The following is a 19,596-nucleotide window of genomic DNA, read 5'->3' on the forward strand; positions in this document are numbered from 1 at the left end:
TTGTAAACTATTTAAATGAAAGTTTTTAGATTTTACAAAGAACTTAAAACCTTGTTTGAGCTCGGTAGGGAAAATATATATCTTGTAAAATTTAAAAAACGATCTCTGGCTAAAACTTTTAAAAATACGAGCTTTCGGCTGTTTGCGCTACAGCCTTCAACGGGTAAAATGATAAAAAGTTAAGAAATACTAGGTGTGAAGTACAAAGTAGGAAATTAAAAATGCTAATAACTAAGAATGTTTGTTAAAAATACTAGGTGTGAAGTACAAAGTAGGAAATTAAAAATGCTAATAACTAAGAATGTTTGTTAAAAAGAATGTTGTATTGTCCGGGCAAAGGACAGGAATTGTTGTCCGCATTAGGAGTTAACTTGGAATGCCACGCTTCTAGTGTTTTTCTTGTTCTAAAACTGCCTTTGTCAATAATAGATGCATTATCAAAGTCTATTGCGTGATTATTGGCCCAGACGTGATTGGAAATTCTTGAGCCTTTTACCGCGGTTTTCACATTTCTGAGGTGTTCTTTCTTTCTTGTGTTGAAGGCCCTGCCAGTCTCACCAATATAACACCATGAACAGTCACCACAAGGAATTTTATAAACAACATTTGTTTGAGATTCCAATAATGGTCGAAATTTTGGGGCCGGGAACTGTTGTTGGAGGGTGATAAGTGGTTTGTTCACCACTGTGATGTCGTGTTTTTTGAGGACACGAGTCAGAGGTTCTGTTACGCCTTTAATGTATGGAAGAGAGGCGAACGACTTGCGTGATTCGGACGCCTCGACCATCTTGAAAAATGTGCCAACAAGTTCCTCCGGGGACAACACTGTTGAGCGTCGGGTTTTTTTGGTCTGAATGTTTTTAATGAAAATCGATGGATAACCATTAGACTCAAGTGCTGAATAAACTCGATTTAGTTCTCGTTCTTTTCCTTCGGAGGAGTTGGGTAGCTTTAGGGCTCTGTGTAGAAGGGTTGCTGCTGTGCTGGCCTTGTGTTTATTATTTATTTCTGACTCGTGTCCTCAAAAAACACGACATCACAGTGGTGAACAAACCACTTATCACCCTCCAACAACAGTTCCCGGCCCCAAAATTTCGACCATTATTGGAATCTCAAACAAATGTTGTTTATAAAATTCCTTGTGGTGACTGTTCATGGTGTTATATTGGTGAGACTGGCAGGGCCTTCAACACAAGAAAGAAAGAACACCTCAGAAATGTGAAAACCGCGGTAAAAGGCTCAAGAATTTCCAATCACGTCTGGGCCAATAATCACGCAATAGACTTTGATAATGCATCTATTATTGACAAAGGCAGTTTTAGAACAAGAAAAACACTAGAAGCGTGGCATTCCAAGTTAACTCCCAATGCGGACAACAATTCCTGTCCTTTGCCCGGACAATACAACATTCTTTTTAACAAACATTCTTAGTTATTAGCATTTTTAATTTCCTACTTTGTACTTCACACCTAGTATTTTTAACAAACATTCTTAGTTATTAGCATTTTTAATTTCCTACTTTGTACTTCACACCTAGTATTTCTTAACTTTTTATCATTTTACCCGTTGAAGGCTGTAGCGCAAACAGCCGAAAGCTCGTATTTTTAAAAGTTTTAGCCAGAGATCGTTTTTTAAATTTTACAAGATGTTTTATCCTGGCTGCGGCCCCTCTATCTTTTCACAAAATATATATCGTTTGCGCACTTTTAAGATACAGCCTTACTTGCCTGTATGGAAAGAACACTTCTGAGTTCTTTCGGTGTAACCTTCCGGACTTTTTACTTACTTTGCATGATACTATGGTTTTTTTTTAAACCGAACAAAGAGAAAGTATAGTTGTTAGCACTGAAATAATTTACTCATTTAAGATATATCTTGAATAGTGTAAACCACTGAACAAATTTCCAACAAAATAGGGGGAAATCATATTTGCAGAACACAACAGAATTTACACCGACTTTAAAAAAACAGAGATTGCAAAATGACATTTAACAAACAAAATCAGTAACTTGAAGATGCAACAAATTTACAAGGAAGAGTAAATTAATGCGATGTCATCTCTGTCGGAAAACTAGTTCGTTATTACTTTTTCGTAAGTCTTTCTAACAACACCATCATAGTCTGTGTTTGTTGTTGCTGTTGCTGCTAAAAAGCCATCTGAAGTGTTTGCATCTGATCTTGTTGTTTTGCCATGTTTGCAATCATAGTATCCAGGGTCTTTAACATCTCGCTTGCTTCTCTTTTTCGTTTTCAACTTCTCCTGCTTTCAAAGCGAGCTCCTCTTGACGGATCTTAAGCTCCTTTTCTGACTTTTTCCATAGAAATTCGGTAACATCAGCTCCGCTTCTTCGCTGCCTTTTCGCTGTTCTTTCATTCTTCATTAGCCCTTCTTTTAGTTTCACCAATTCTTTCCAAGGCTTGGCAACGCTTCTCTTCGGCTTTTTTGCGATCTGTTTCTACGCTCTTGCTACTACAACTGATTCTCTCGTTGATTCTGCTAGTTTCTCTCTTTCAGACATTTCTTCTAACAGTACGTCGAGCTCTGTTGGTTCGAGACATGCACCACATGCTTTTGCTTCTTCTCTACTTTGCTGTCGAGATCTTCCAAGTAGAAAGTCAAATCTCTTTCTCATCGCCCTTTGATTTACTTTGAATTTGACTGCAGTTACACAGTTGAGATTTTCGGAAATTTGCGTCCAAGTTCTTCCTCTTTCATTGCTTCCTTTCTTGAACTTGTAAAACTCTTGTAGAAAAATTTCTCTGCACAGCAACACGTCGTGCGCTGTTGTCCACTCCATTGGCCTGTTATAAAAATCAAAATTAACAGAAATGAATGAAATTTTTAATAACTTGTTATCAGTACCCATGCACCAGCTTAGTGCCGGAAAAGCAAACCGAAGAACTCGACTGAGTCAAAAAAAATTAAAACGAACGAAAACGATAAAAAAATACTTACCATTGCCCCTTTTTTTGACATCTTTTTTCTACAGATACATTTTGACCAATTTTCGTCTTAGCTATGATTTATCAATTCGTAAAGAAACGAAATCGATTTAATCGCAAGGAAAAATTCAAATAATTAAGACTTCAAACACAATATTACGGCAAATTCTGACGTACTCACCACTACGGGAACGAGACGATTTTGCCGTAGCAGATGGCAAGAGTACGGCGTGAATTCCCACCTTGGACATGCGCAGTCCGACGGGTTTAAAGAGTAGACTTCCGGTCGCCGTAGTAGAGCCTGCATCTTAAAGTCCCTATTACTTCTATTAAATTTCTTGATTAGCATTAAAACGTACCTAACCACGTTCTGTAATATCATAACGACAGTCTGCTGACGATGAGCTCATAGTGCTTGATTCTTACTGCTATGACAACGTTTTGCCAATCAGGAGTATATGCACAGTTGACTCCCATTAACCCATATAGTCCGGTGCGATGGGTCAGAGTAATGAGACGGAAAATTGTAAGAAAAAAAAACATTTTGAAGCAGAACTTTTTACCTGCGCATCTAAGTTGCTATTGCAAAAGTCATTCGAAAAATACGGTTCTTTTGAAAATTAGTGATCACTTATTAATGTTGCTTTGATGATGCGTAAAAATATAACTGACTACCAACAAAATGCAAAAAGGAATTACCGATTGGGACGGACAATTAAATACTAACTACTTTAAATTCCGGATTCAGTTTAATAATTATATAATTTCCGGGGTAGAGAGGGTGGATCCTTGGGGTCATTCTAGCCTCCCCTTCTCAAAAGATGTTAGTGTTATTGCCCGAGAATAAGGCACAAAAGTTGGATTGAAAACAGCGCACGGCGCGGCACTTACTACGCTGAATGATCACCTCACAGCGTGGTCTCACACCCACTACTCAGTAATGAATGAGTTGCCAGTAATCGGATCCTTGTGTTTGCGCAAAGATCTCTGGGATTGCCACGGGGCAAATATTGCAACTCGCAATAAAGGAATGTATGGCAAGGGATTATTTCGATATCCAAAAAAAAAACGATTTTGGGGAGAGATCATCGCTTTTTTTCCGCTGTTTTAAAAGAAATGGGGGTGGTAATATTGATACAAGGGTAGCGCAAGGTTTTGTTTGAATAACCGTGAAATACGTGGTGAAATCTAGCCATTAACTTTTTTCCATGCGCAAGGGTTATAGTGAAATTGACATCCCGTAATGATCTCGAACTTTAGAAATATTAGTTTTAATGCAACAGCAAAAAGAAAAAAGGTTCTAACAACTACCTCAAGGCAGCAGGAGATTGGAATGATGTGCTTTAGAATAAAAATACAAAAATATGGAAACCGGAAATGAAATCGCTTTCGCATGGCTACTGCGTAGCGCAGTGGCAAAAAAGAATCTAGGGCCCTAAATTGAGAATATTAATTGATTTTTTAGCGGGATCATCACCTATGGTTGTAAAAATAGTGTTTGTTTCTTTCACTACCTACTTATGGTGATTGTTTTCTGTTACATTCTGACTAATAATTCGCACAGCAAAACCAAGCCAAACTAAACTCAATTACTCAACAAAGGGAGGTTTTATTTTATCATTCATTTGTATCTTTCTCTGCTTTTATTTCTGTAGAGATCATCCATGTCACGCTACAATTTCTAAAGAATTGTCTTTGAGCTTCTTTTCTCTTGTAATAACGAGTGTTGGCTTTCAATTTTTAACCCACGTATTGAGTAGTCAGTCATTACAAATAACAACCAATACTAACATAAGCATTCAGCCGGTCATAGCTGTCTATATTATCACATTTTCGGGTTTCCTTAAGTAAACTCGTCCGTTTTATGTACCGTCCTTAGTGAGACGTATCTACAACAATGTAAAAAATGCTTCTTTAAAATTCATTGATTGATTGATATCAGCGGTGTCATCACAAAAGTAGTATGTACTCTACATGGAAACAACAGTACTGAAATAAACACTTCAATGTCGTTTTACTGATCAAGGTAAAGGCTTTTGATTCTTTTGTGCCTTTATGTGAGAAAAAAAATGACCATGGACTCTATATCTAAGATTATTGAAATTACTGGCTACACAGTTATTTCATCATAACAGCCCAATCAGTGAGTCAATATTTTATCCCCATAATTTTAAACCTAACAAACATGTTCTTTAAACATCATCATTGACGTTAGTTTTCCATAATGGACCCGTGTTAGCAATGTAGAGAAGCGCGCAAGAATTTTCCTTGTTTACTTCGAGCTTAATTTTTTTTTTCAATTTTATATTTCTCCAAACATTATAAATTAACGATCCTAAAGAGGAATGTTGACCGGGTTCGAACGGCGTAGAGTCTTACGAAATATTATTTGTAATATACCTGCTCTAAATTCTGGCATCCGTATGGCGTAAATCATAGGATTTATTAGCGAGTTGAAGACAAAAAAAACATACACCGCCATTGAAATGTGAAAAGCGTAATTGGTGGGAAGGCTGGATTGTAGCTTAAAATCAAACGCCACTTCACCCCAGTAAACCATTTGCGGCAGGAAAGTTAAGAACGATCCAAATGTGACAAGAAACATTGTACTTGTCAGTTTTCTTTCCCTCAGGCCGGCTGCGCCATGGAGTTGAGCAAAACGACCACCACGAACTTTGATATAAATGAGAAAGTAGCATGCAAATATAACTAAAAGAAGGATAGAAAGATATGAGAAAAGGACCGAAGTAATTTTAAAGCTGACGTGATTGAAGTTTATCAGTCCAAACACTAAAGACATCACGACTACAGGGAATAACCAAGTAACAGTTATAACCACTCCATAAACCCATTTCTTTACAGAACGATGCTTGAAAGGACAAAATGTTGCGTGTGTTCGTTCTAATGAAATAAAAGCGAGGTTAAGAAGCGAGACTTTATCAATATGATACCCAGTAGCCCTCCCTAGTACGAATAACAAAATGCTATCAGGCCTATCGTACTCCCACAGATCGCAGTACCAACTCATAAAAAAGTCAATCCAAAGAGGCCCACTAACCGCCCCGACAAAGAGATCGACTATGGCCAGATGGATAATCAAGTATGTACTCTTCCTCTGTAGCTGGCGCTGCTTCACAAATATAATAATGGTGATGATATTAAGGATGACTATGGCCAGACATACAATGCCGAACACAGCAAACCATGAAACGCAGTGGGAGGCAGGAAGGTAACGAGCAATGTTAGTTGTGTTGGGAGCCATTGAGTTTCCACTGAAATATTATTTCACCAAACGACCTACAAATGGAGACAAGTTGTTAAATTTTCAATGAACGACAGAATCTTTCCTGACCTGGCTTGTTTTTGCGATGCTAAGAAAGTTTTTTTTTTTCTGATTAAACCATGTGTAGACAATAACGATTGAGACTTAAATATTTCTCAACAATACACGCCACTTACGTATGACTGCAAGGGATAATGGGAACATATCTGAATAAACTGTATTCGACGACTTGACAGGGCTGTTTCAACCACTGGCACACAAGCATGAGGTAATTAGTCCGATTTTTGGTGTCGTTATCAAAGGTAGTTACATTTACATGTATATGGCTTCTTTAAAGTTTGTAAATGGAAAAGTGCTTGCGCAATGCCTCGGTCAAATTTCCAATTTTAGAGTCCTGGGCCAAAAACTTTTTAAAAAGGCACTGCTTAGATATTATTGTACTTACCCGGTTGCAATATTGTTTCCATACCGTCACAGCCTTATTACTTCTGCGAAATTTCTTGATTAGCACAAAAACGTACCTAACCACATACTGTAATATCACAATAACAGTCTGCTAATGATGAGCTTAGTTGAAGTGTCGAAGGTTATATCTCCAATAATAATGTTCTTTCAAACCACTATACCACAGTTTGAATTGGCCAAAGAAAGAAAAAAATTATAAAAATGAATAAACATACCTTGAAAAGAAATTGCAGTCGTATTCAGAGTCACTTAATCCACTCTCTTTATATACATGAAAGAGGTGTGTGGGGGTCGTTGTCGGTAGTAAGATGGTTATATGAGACGTGAATTAACCAGTTAATATTTTTAGATAGCTCTTCATTCAAACACCAGTGTACAAGGAAAATTAGTTAATTATCATATCGCAGGTGCACAGGAACTAGCCCTCAGAATGGGATAAACCTATTTGTTTAATTGACTATGTCTTCGGCGACAAGCCTAAACTAGATTTTACCTCCTAATATTATCAGATAATACAGATAAAAGATTAAAACCTTCTTCTAAGATTCTTTCGTGAACTAAGAGAATGGGTTTTGAACATCTACTTACGCTTTTGTTAAGGAAACACATGATCAAACGAAACCAACAAGAAGGTGGTTTTATTTTACTAAGTGGGACGAACAAACGTTAAACATTCGAAATGCCTCACGACAGGTGAAGGAAGTCTTATTCCTTTCTGAAACATAATTAATTATTCCTTGCACAGGTTTATTATTGAGGTGTTATCTACTAGTGCCGACGAAAGAAATACTCTCCCGACTTTCGATAAACCTTGGATACAGTCTCATGGTTCTTGATTCTTACTCCTATGACAACGTTTTGCCACAGTTGACTCCCATTAACTCATATAGTCCAGTGCAATGCGGTCAGAGCATTGAAACGGGAAAATTGTAAGAAAAAAATATTTCGAAGCAGAATCCCTCGAGTTATTGAAATAAAATTACTCGAAATGTAAACAGAAAATTAAAAAACTATCAACTTTAGTCTGAGTTGCCGCAAGACTTGAATGAACGAGAGTTCGAGTGTGGGAAGCATGGCAGTCATCGGTGAAACGATGATTATATGAGGTAAATTCATAATTGACTAAAAAAAACTGTTAATAAGTCTTCCGTGAACCCAAAGATGAAAGCCGATACGAGAACAGCTGGATAGGAAGGGAAAATAATCAATAGGCCAAATATGATAGGATATGTTACTTATTTTACCAGCGTTGTAAGCAAGTAAATGGATCAATTTGCCTAAAAGGATATCTCTATGTCAGCCCATTCTGGACGGACATTCGTTATACTGACTATCGCTGAGCCAACCCTAATTAAATGTAAATAGATTGTGTGGTAAGATGTTTACTTAAAGATTGATTTCTGTTGATGTCCACAAAACAGGAACGATGCATTTAGCCTAAATGTTCCGCACTGAACACAAAGTGAGTGGTTATTGCTCGAGTGCGAGGAAGAAACGTGGAGAATATTTTAACTGCTTCAGCACAGGTGTTAATTTGAGTCCAACGTATCATACATTTTTCAGTGAATAAGTCCTCCTTTTTCCCGATAAAAAGGGAAAACCGCGTCCTAGAAAACGTTTTTCACAACGAGGAATCGCAAAAAATTAACCACTAGAATCACAGTTTCCGAGATCTTTTAATCAGAAATATTTCTATCCGTTAAGCTGCGTCTCAAAACAACAACCCATGGCCACCTGCACATCTAAGTTGCTATTGCAAAAATTATTTGAAAAATAAGACTCTTTTAAAACGTTAGCGATCACTTGTTAGCGATCGCTTTGATGATGTGTGAAGAAGATCTGGATCGGGTTAATTGTTTAGCGACAAAGATGGAAAAATACAACTGACTACCGAGAAAATACGAAAAAGAGTTACCGATTAGGGCGGACAAGTAAATACTAACCGACAACCAACATTATCGATATTCTTATTCAGAAACATGAACATTCTGGCTTTGGAGGTCAAATGCCAGATTCAGTTTAATAATTAACAGACATCCAATCATCAAACTTATTTTTTGGCCTTGTAAGTTTGCGGGCTCATTTCAAAAGTGACCATTACTCGAGCCCACGAATCTCCTAACAAATTTGAAACCTTCACATGCATTTTTAATCATCAATTATGATTTATCAACAACCGACAAAGATCACCGGTTTCGGCATTCTTGCGCATAAAATTAGACGATAGTGATTCTGACTCTCGAACTAACAGAGGTGACCTCTAACCTCTAAGTCTCTTAGCATAGTCATTTTAAGCCTTGTGTGTACATCACAACACACTTGGCGGGACACTTAACATGTTAACTTCTTCGGTTACATTCATTAAATCTGCAAACCAGAGTAGCATCAAACTATATCTAAGTTAAACATATATGGCACCTTCGAGCACGCTAACGAAAAAGAAAAAAAAAATCAACAAAACAGAAATAAATGCTCTCAACTGACAACAAAATAATGTTTGTACAAGTTTGCTCCCTCGTCTAATTCCTTTTCTTGCGTTCACTGTCACAGGACACACGCAAAAAAATGAAATCTAATCATCTAATTTAAAGCCACCCTTGAGTTTAACAATAATACGCTTTTCTCCAGATTTCTCTAACAACAAGATGTAGCTAATGTTGCTTCCCCCTATTTTTAAACAACATAAACAACAAAGCTAGCACTCGGTAAGCAAATCCCATGGCAAATAAGACTGCTACACAAGAGCTGTAGTTATTCAGCGTATAACCATTCCTTGTCGATAGCCCATGCACATGGCGCGCCATGGGTAACGAATAGCCTCCTTTTCAAACAGCGCCTCCAAGTACCTGCGGCAGTAAGACAGACTGTAGATCACTGGACCGAGCAAGCTCTCTGCAATTTTACACAGTGTAGGAGAACTGCTTGGGAATTCAGTGCGAGACAGAAATAGAATTGTGTCAATTTACGAAGAGAACCGGCAGCAGAGCAGGGTGAGGGCAAGAAACCCTCAGCAGCATAAAATTGCTATTGCAAAATATTTAGTAACGACACTTAAATAAATCGTTCTAGGATCGCGCCTGGCAAATATTACATTGTAAGAGTGCCAACTCATACATAATCGCAAATCCATCACGACAAATTGTTAAGATTTTAAAGAGCTTTTGCCAGTGCCAAAAGCGTAGCCAACAGACATTCTGGTAAATTTTTAAAAGCTCATTTGCGTTTGGCTTGGTTTAGGATGGGTTGCCTTCGTTATCACTCTAAACTTTGTTTGCCCAGACACCGAATCCGAAACAATATAATGTCCTAGAATTGAACTTTTAGCGCAAGTAATTATCAGCAACTGGGACTTTTTTCAGAATTTCGTCATATTCGAGACAGAGGTGAGGTGAGGTAAGGGCCGGTCATTATTCACCGCCGGGAGAGGGGGGGGGGGAAGGATTATGGTTTTGTCACGATAAAATTTACTTGATCCTTTAAAGCTCTGTCGTATCCTTATGACCCCCTCTCCCCCTCATTTGCGGTCAACTTTCTTGATTCCCCCCCCCCTTATTGGTGACGACTGATTCTTCCCTCTGCCCTCCGCCCTCCCCCTTAACCATACGATCCCCCAAAATTCTCCACCCTCTTCCTCAGGCGATAAGTAATGTCCTGTAGCCCAAAGGTAGCAAACCAATACAATAACTCAAAGCAGCGAATTCAAAATGATTAACGTGACGCATCAATACAAATTTTCTTAAGTTCCATTCTCTATCGTCCCATCCCTCTTCTACCTCCCCCTCGTATTACTGTTTGTCACGATAACCTTTCCTTTGCTTACCTGCCACAAGAGAGGAGATGAGCGCAAAAGTAACAGATGCCATCTGTGAGTTTTTGGGGCTGAAGATAGCGGATATGCAGTATCCTGCTCCAGTGCAGTTGAACTGAACTCCAAAAGTGACGGCATAATGTGATTGGAAGTAAGCTAAGAAAATTTTCAAAAAAATTACAACAGACACGTAGATCTAAGTTTGAAAGGTAAAGAGGGGGTGGAGGGAGGTATAACTGTGCGCAAGAGATCAAGAATTGTTTATTATCTCATACTGTGCGACTGTTCGGCCAATGCTACCTACCCTAAGATTCGCTGACTTTCTGGCCTAACGTCAAATATCGCACTAACGGACATTATTATTTTGGTCGACTATGGACATTTATGATAAAGCTCGGATATAACACGTACTGTCATTGGTTGAAAGAGCGTGCTCTATGAGAGTACAGAGAATAGAACTGAGCTAAAGCTGCCACGCCATCTGCCAAATCGTACTATGTCCGACCTTTTCCGGGACTTCTTTCTAGCTTTTCTTTCGTTAATAAAAGTGAAATTTCGGAACAAGCGAGCAAAGCTTTGCAAAAATGCCAGGCGCAGTAATTTACGTTACTGTAACGTGAGCAGAGACAAAAATCCTCAAAGATAAAACAAGATAGACAGTCCGATTTTTTTTTACGGTTTTCACGCTCAGTTAGATTGCGAGTTTACGTACGTTAATTAAAATCAAACACAGCTAACACTTGTATAGTATATAAAGTTTCGATTTCAAATAGAAAAAAACAGGAATTATAAAAAAAATATAACCTGGCATAACTGTTAAAATTCATTCTAATCATGACGGCGTCAGAGCGACTTAAGGTCTATCGCGGCTAGCTAATCATGGCGATCTTCGGTCATCGCAGTGGAGCAAGCCTCAGGAACTAAATCGACTGCCCTTCGAGTGAAAAAATAAGAGCTTGCCCTGATTACCTTTCCGATGCGTTGAGTGGAAGGCCAGATCAGTCACTGCAACCGAGTTTTACGGCGCTGTCATTCCGAGCGATCTTTTTGTCTTAGTGAATTAGGCTGTTGTTCATTCATAATACACTCGCCTTGAACAGTTTGTTTTCTACTTGTCATGTGAAATAACTTGCGTATTTTTGTGAGCCACGATTGGGCCGAATTTCACTGAAAATTTCACTTTCAGATCCTGTATTAGAAACTAAAAAACTTCAGGCAAAAGTGTTAAATTCGACATGCCGAGCTATTTTAGCTTGTAAACTATTGCAGAATATGAACTTTGATGGTTTGACATTTTTGACAGCTTTAGTCTTGTGCAGCCAATCAGATTATTTGAACCATTCTAACAGGAATTCTGATTGGCTTATTGTAGCGTGCTTTATGAGAGTATAGAGCATGCTGACGACACTGTTGTTCGCTTTGGAAATAAGATTTGTTTTGAAAATTGAAAGTAATTCTTGGGGAATTTAACGGATTCTTTATTATAAAACAAATAGAGAAACCTTGACTGTGCTCTGTTCTGTTGTAAAGCACTTAGGAAGCGGCTAGAGCACTCAAGAAGTAGGGAGAGACACGAGACGCAGTCGAGTGTTTCCCCCTGCACTTCTTTCGTGCTCTAGCCGCCTTCCGCGTGCTTTACAACAGAACAGAGCACAGTCAAGGCTTCTCCATTTTTTAATTGTAGACGCCGAAAGGGGAAAAAATTGGAAAAAAAATACACAGGGGGCCTTTAAAAATTATCAGGTTGATAGGAGAGAGAAACAGAGGACCATGCTATTCCAATAGTAATGAAAACCCATACCTATCAGATCAAACGACATCGATTTCTACCTCTCGGTGCAATCAGTGGGTACAGCAGGCTCAAATAAACAACAGGAGTGATGACGATTATGGGAATCTGAGCGACATTGACAGCCACAAAGTAACTTATCCTGTTGACACCAGCTGCGGCTTCACTGCAATGTAAAGTTGACCAAATAGGAATAAAATTAAGAGTAACAGAGGACCGTGCTATTCCAATAGTAATGAAAACCCATACCTATCAGATCAAACGACATCGATTTCTACCTCTCGGTGCAATCAGTGGGTACAGCAGGCTCAAATAAACAACAGGAGTGATGACGATTATGGGAATCTGAGCGACATTGACAGCCACAAAGTAACTTATCCTGTTGACACCAGCTGCGGCTTCACTGCAATGTAAAGTTGACCAAATAGGAATAAAAGTAAGTATGAGAGTAAATATTAAACCACTGGCACTCTAACTTTACATCTGATGCGGACCCTACTATATTATAAAATAAAAATAAATAAATAAACCTAGAGTTAAGTCTTAAATAAGAAACAGAATGAATATAAATATAAATGTGTCATAATATATCAGAAATAGTGGAAATTTGAATTCTTGTTATAAACAACAGAGCCACCCCCCTTTCCAAAATTTATATTAACAACATCATTTTTTGCCTTTTTAAGCCTGTTTTTAAAAGCAATTGGATTGAAAAAGTGTCTTAAATTATCCGGTAAGGACTTCCATGCAATTGCTGCCCTATGTGCAAAAGAACTACGGCCAAGTTCAGCATTAGGTCTATCAATTAAAATATTTAGCGATTTTCTAAGATCTTAACTATTAGAGCACTCAACAACCAAGGAATTTACTTCATTTAAGGCAAACCAATAAAATGCCACGTGAGTAATTGTTAGAATACGAAACTTATAGAAATACTCAAGAGGCATCCACCCAACTCTTGCTAATATCTCATCATCCTTCATGCATTTTGGTAACTTATACATCAGTCTAGCAGCTCTAATATGTATCATTTCTAATTTTTTAAGCTTGGTGCCAGGCCCCTATATCACAATTCCATATAAGACACTTGGGATTACTGTCTTAAATTAAATAGTTTCTGAAATAGATTTGAAACTTATACGTCTCAGCATTTTAACTTTCAGGTGAAACGAAGAACGAGTTGGTTTGATATGCTGAGACCAAGATAATTTGTCATCGATTGTAACTCCAAGGTACACAGAGGAGGATACATACTGAATGATGTCGTCGCCCCACTTCAGAGGTTTCATAGGACCTATATGAGGGGCTTAGTGCTCAAAATCAGTCTTAACAGTCTAGGGCCAAGCAAAGATCCTTGAGGAACTCCAACTCTAACAGGTTTTAGACCTGATCTAACGTTATTAACTTGAGTCCTTTGCATACAGTTGGTGAGATAATCATTGATCCAGCCCCACATATAACCCGATACACCGGCTGCTTTAAGTTTTTCTGCAAGAATTATGTGGTCCACACAATCAAAAGCTTTGCGAAAATCAATGAATAAGACTCCAACCTTGTGACCTGTATCCAAAGCTATCCTCCAGGACTTAGTGAGATGGAGGAGAAGGCTTTCAGTAGAGTATCCTCTCCTAAAACCCCATTGCCTATTAGTTAAGATACCATTAGAAATAATATGATAATCTAAAAACTTGCATACTACCCTCTCTAGCAGTTTTCCTGGAGCACTATGCAAAGATGTTGGTAGAAAATTGTAAGGGTCCAGTCTATTCCCTTTTTTAAAGATAGGTATAACTGAAGATTCCTTCCACTGCTGAGGGAACTTACAACAATCCTTGCTCTTTTTAAAAACCTCAAACAAGCCTTTGATAAGAGATCCCTGTGACAGGTTAAGATCTTTAGGTGAGATTTGATCTGGTCTTAATGCCATGTATGGATTAAGATGCAGATACTTACTGGTTAGCATGAATCATCCACCAGTTGCTTCACGTTTCCCTTTGTGTGAACAGTTTATCATTACTAAATTCATCTATCTTCCTTTTGTCATTATCCGGACGACAGAGATCCCGGTATTTAATCCGATTTCGTTATCAATATAAAAGCTATTTGCGGTTAGAAGTATGTTGATTCTTAAAAGTCTGTAATCGCAGAAAATGCTTGAACAATGGCATGGTTAAATAATCCAATTTAAGAGTCTTCAGTAAAAAAAACTTTGATCGTACTTTGAAGCTCACGAGTTACTTTTCGGTTGCAATCTTATTTTCATGCCATCATAGCTTAATAATTTCGGTGAGATGTCTTGAAGAGCACAATTATTTACCTGACCACGCAAAGTGAATGTTACCGCGACAATCCGCTAGCTCTCTCTGTCTACCGTTGCTCACTGATGAACTGTCAGTGCAAAGAGGTTAGAGCAATGGAACGGAAAATTGTTTTAAAAAAAATGTACATATAAATATATATATAAAAGAAAAAAAATTCCCGTTTAGAGTGCAGAATTTTTGAGATGTCTACAGCTTGAAGTATTGAAATAGAAATACCCGAAATGTAAACAAAAAGTTCGAAGGAAATCAACTTGGTTTGAGTTGCCGCAAGAATTGAGTAAACGAGGGCTCCAGTATGGAAAGCGTGGCAGTCTTCGGCCAAACGATGATTATGTGAAGTAAATTCATAATTGACAAAAAAAATTGTTATTAAGTCTTTGTGCCTTTCGCCTTTGTCTTTTTGATAAAGAAATTAAACTTGCACCAATTATAATAAACAGGACGTCTTCCGCATCAGTACACAAAGCGGGTTTTTATTGCGCGAGAGTAAGGCACAAACGATGGATGGAAAACAGCGTACAGCCTCAAGTCCTCACTGGTGCTGGTGTCCACCCAATAACTGCTAGTTTCCTCAAAATAAAAGAAATAACCTGCCGAGGTATTTTTATTGAGAATTTGACCTTATGGATAATTTGACTCGTAAATTTTCGCCACGGCGCTTATTACGCGGGATGATCACCTCACAGCGTAATCTTACATCCACCAAGCAGTAATGAATGAGTTGCCAGTAATCGGATCCTTATGTTTGCGCAAGGATTTCTGGGATCGCCACGGGGCAAACATTGCAACTCACAAGAAAGGAATGTATAGCGAAACGTTTCGAAGTCCTAAAAAACGAGAGATCATCGCTTTTTTGCCACTGATTTATCAGAAGTGGGGTGTAAGCAATATTGATACAAGGGTAGCGCAAGGATTTATTTGAACAAGTGAGAAATATGTAGTGAAATCTAGCCATTAACTTTTCTCCATGCGCAAAGGTTAAAGTGAAATTGACAAAGTGAAATTAGTGCTTGAGCATTAAAAATGCAAAAATATGACATCCAGAGATGAAATCGCTTTTGCATGGCTACTGCGTAGCGCAATAACGAGAGGGCCCTTAAAAGGATATTGACTGATTTATCAGCGGGATTATCACCCATGGTTGTTAAAAGGAGTTTTTGTGTCCTTGACTTCCCATTAATGTTGACTGTTTCCTCTTACATTCTGGCTGATAATTCGCAGAGCAAAACAAAACCAAACCAAACCAAACTAAAAGCAACTGCTCAACAAAGGGAAATGGCATTTTATCATTCATGTGTTTCTTTCCCAACTTTTATTCCTATTCGATATGAATGACTGCATTCTGTTTAAAACGTGCAGCTAAACAGCAAAAAAAAAATTTTTAAAAATATAAACAAAAGAAAACGCTTCATCAAAAAAATGTTTAATATTTCTCTCCGTTATAATGTAATATTACAACAATTTGTTCAGTTTCAGCGACAAAGGTGGTTTGTGCTCTACATGGAAACAACGGTACTGAAATAAACACTTCAATGTCGTTTTACTGATCTAGGCAAAGGCTTTTCGTTCTTTTGTGCCGTTATGTGTCAAAAAATGACTATGGACTCCTTATCTAAGATTATTGAAATTACTGGCTACACAGTCATTTCATCATAACAGCCCAATCGGTAAGTCAACATTTTTTTCCCATTTTAATGCTTAACCTCACAAACAGTATTTTCTTTGAACATCATCATTGACGTTTGGTTTTCCGTCGTGGACCCGTGTTAGCAATGTAAAGAGGCGTGCACGAATTTTCCTCGTTTATTTCAAGCTTAAATTTTTTTCTTTCAATTTTATATTTCTCCAAACATTACAAATTAACGGTCCTGAAGTGGAATGTTAACCGGGTGTAGACCGCGTGGAGCTCTACGAAATATTATTTGTAACATACCCGCTCTAAATTCTGGCATTCGTATGGCGTAAATTATAGGATTTATTAGCGAGTTGAACAAAAAAAATGTAGTCATTGCCATTTCATAGTGAAAAAGGGAAGTAATGGAAAGGCTTAAAAGTAGCTTCAAATCAAAAACAAACACGCCGTAGCATACTATCGATGGCAGGAAAGTTAGGAACGATCCAAATGTGACAAGAAACATTGTACTTGTCAGTTTTCTTTCCCTCAGGCCAGCTGCACCATGGAGTTGAGCAAAACGACCACAACGAACTTTGATATAAATAGAAACATAGCATGCAAATATAACCAAAAGAAGGGTGGAAGTATACAAAAGGTAAACCCAAAACATTGTTATGATGTCGCGATTGAGGATTGATAGTCCAGACACCATAGAGATCATGATTACAGGGACTAACCAAGTGACAACTATAACCACTCCATAAACCCATTTCTTAACAAAACGATGCTTGAAAGGACAGAATGTTGCGTGTGTTCGTTCTAATGAAATAAAAGCGAGTTTAAGAAGCGAGACTTTATCAATATGATACAGTGCTACTAAGAATAATATAAATCTATTAGGCATATCGTTCCCCCACAGATGGCATGCCAAGCTCCCATAAGATTTAATACGAAGAGTTCCGGTAACCGCCCCGACCAAGAGATCGACTATGGCCAGATGGATGACCAAGTATGTACTCTTCCTCTGTAGCCGGCGCTGCTTCGCAAAGATAATAATGGAGATGCTATTAAGGATGACTATGGCCAGACATACAGTGCCGAGCACAGCAAGCCATGGAATGCAGTGGGAGGCAGGAACAAACATCCAATCTTCACTTTTCAGGTAATGAGTAATGTTGCTTGTGTTGGAAGCCATTGAGTTTCCCCTAAAATATTACTTTACCAAACGACCTATGTAAATGGAAACAAGTTGCCAAATTTTTCAGTGAACTATACGATGTTTCCTTATTTGGCAATTTCTTGTGATGCGGATAATTTTTTTTTGTTTATTTTTTGATTAAACCATATGCAGACTAACGATTGAGGCATTGATATTTCTCAACAATACACGCCACTTACGTATGACTGCAAGGGATAACGTAAGCATATCTGAATAAACTGTATTCGAAGACTTTTCAGGACTGTTTCAGACACAGTACACAAGCATGAGGTAATCTGTTCGATTTTGGTGTTGTTATCATAAGTAGTTGCATTTACGTGTATATGGCTTCTTGAAAGTCTATTAAAGGAAAAGTGCGTGCGCAATGCCTCAGTCAAAATTCCAATTTCAGAGTCTTAGGTCAAAAATTTTAAGAAAAAGACACTGCATAGATATCATTGTACTTACTCGGTTGCAATATTGTTTTCATATCGTCACAGCCTTATTACTTCTGTGAAATTTCTTGATTAGCACTGAAACGTACCTAACCACGTACTGAAATATCACAACAACAGTCTGCTAACAATGAGCTTAGTTGCTGATTTATAAACTGTCGAAGGTTGTATCTTCAATAAGGTTCTTCATTTACACCACTATGACACAGTTTGAAGTGGCTTTTACTGAAATATGAATTTCAAAAGGCCAAAGAAAGAAAAAAATCATAAAAATGAATAAACATACCTCGAAAAAGGAAATAGCTGTCGTATTCAGAGCCACTTAATCCACTGTTTTTAAATACATGAAAAAAGTGTGGAGGTCACTGTCGGTAGCAAGATGATTATATGTGACTTGAATTAACCAGTTAATATTTTTAAATAGCTCTTTATTCGAACACCAGTGTGTTAGGAAAATTAGTTAATTATCATATCACAGGTGTACAGGAAATGTAGGCGGCTAAGCTTCAGAATGGGATAAACCTATTTGTTTAATTGACTATGTCTTCGGCGACAAGCCTAAACTAAAATTTACCTCCAAATATTGTCAGATAATATGGATAAAAGATTAAAACCTCCCTCTAAGATTCTTCCATGAACTATAGGAATGGGTTTTGAACATCTACTTACGCTTTTGTTAAGGTAACACATGATCAAACGAAACCAACAAGAAGGTGGTTTTATTTTACTGAGTGGGAAGAACAAACGTCCAACATTTGAAATGCTCTACGACAGATGAAGGAAGTCTTATTCCTTTCTGAAACATATTTAATTACTCCTTGCATAGGTTTATTATTGAGGTGTTATCTACTAGTGCCGACGAAAGAAATACTCTCCCGACTTTCGATAAACCTTGGATACAGTCTCATAGTTCTTGATTCTTACTCCTATGACAACGTTTGGCCACAATTGACTCCTATTAACTCATATAGTCCAGTGCAATGGGGTTAATGCATCGAAACGGAAAATTGTAAGAAAAAAGTATTTCGAAGCAGAACCCCTCGAGTTATTGAAATAAAACTACTCTGAATGAAAACAGAAAATTTAAAGGAAATCAAATTTGGTTTGAGTTGCCGCAAGACTTGAATGCTCGAGTATGGAAAGCTTGGCAGTCTTCGGCGAAACGATGATTATGTGAGGCAAATTCATAATTGACCAAAAAAAACTGTTCATAAGTCTTCCGTGAACACAAAGATGAAAGCCGATACGAGAGCAGCTGAATAGGAGGGGCAAATAATCAATAGGCGAAACATGATAGGACATATTACTTATTTTACCTGCGCTGTAAGCAAATAAATGGATCAATTCTCCTAAAAGGATATCTCGATATCAGCCCATTCTGGACGGACATTCGTTATACTGAATATCGCTGAGCCAACCCTAATTAAATGTAAATAGATTGTGTGGTAAGATGTTTACTTAAAGATTGATTTCTGTTGATGTCCACAAAACAGGAACGATGCAATTAGCCTAAATATTCCGCATTATACACAGAGTGAGTGGTTATTGCTCGAGGGCGTGGAAGAAACGTGAAGAGAATATTTCAGCTTCTTCAGCACAGGTGTAAATTTGGGTCCAACGTATCATACATTTTTCAGTGAATAAGTCCTCTCCTTTTTACCGATAAAAAGGGAAAACCGCGTCCTAGAAAACGTTTTTCACAACGAGTAAATCGCAAAA

The 19,596-nt window shown here is 37.8% G+C and overlaps 2 protein-coding genes and 2 pseudogenes across 3 annotated transcripts; all 4 read right to left on the reverse strand.

The window, feature by feature from the left end:
- Positions 1-1,958: 1,958 nt before the first annotated feature.
- On the reverse strand, positions 1,959-2,822 carry LOC113669912 (uncharacterized; annotated as a pseudogene).
- Positions 2,823-5,145: 2,323 nt separating this feature from the next.
- On the reverse strand, positions 5,146-6,971 carry LOC149049246 (trace amine-associated receptor 1-like). Of its 2 annotated transcripts, none has more exons than XM_089199236.1 (2): positions 6,907-6,971; positions 5,146-6,240 (listed from the first exon to the last, which is right to left on the reverse strand). In XM_089199236.1, the coding sequence occupies exon 2, from the start codon at positions 6,203-6,205 to the stop codon at positions 5,279-5,281; it is 927 nt and encodes a 308-aa protein (XP_089055362.1). In that variant the 5' UTR covers positions 6,206-6,240; positions 6,907-6,971; the 3' UTR covers positions 5,146-5,278. The 2 variants fall into 2 exon arrangements, with proteins under 2 accessions (XP_089055362.1, XP_089055363.1); XM_089199237.1 differs by lacking the exon at positions 6,907-6,971 and adding an exon at positions 6,672-6,777.
- Positions 6,972-12,878: 5,907 nt separating this feature from the next.
- LOC149049247 (uncharacterized) lies at positions 12,879-14,215 on the reverse strand (annotated as a pseudogene).
- Positions 14,216-16,014: 1,799 nt separating this feature from the next.
- On the reverse strand, positions 16,015-18,135 carry LOC149049248 (uncharacterized). Its single transcript, XM_089199235.1, has one exon. It carries the CDS (start codon positions 17,417-17,419, stop codon positions 16,469-16,471), a length of 951 nt encoding a protein of 316 aa, XP_089055361.1. The 5' UTR covers positions 17,420-18,135; the 3' UTR covers positions 16,015-16,468.
- Between the last annotated feature and the right edge of the window lie 1,461 nt (positions 18,136-19,596).

The sequence above is a fragment of the Pocillopora damicornis genome, chromosome 3 (assembly GCF_964200805.1).
Source record: "Pocillopora damicornis chromosome 3, jaPocDami1.2, whole genome shotgun sequence".
Classification (NCBI taxonomy): domain Eukaryota; kingdom Metazoa; phylum Cnidaria; class Anthozoa; order Scleractinia; family Pocilloporidae; genus Pocillopora; species Pocillopora damicornis.

Bases quoted from the DNA above. Each gene is read 5' to 3' on its own strand.
- LOC149049246 (XM_089199236.1), bottom strand. From the start codon at position 6,205: ATGGCTCCCAACACAACTAACATTGCTCGTTACCTTCCTGCCTCCCAC.
- LOC149049248 (XM_089199235.1), bottom strand. From the start codon at position 17,419: ATGGCTTCCAACACAAGCAACATTACTCATTACCTGAAAAGTGAAGAT.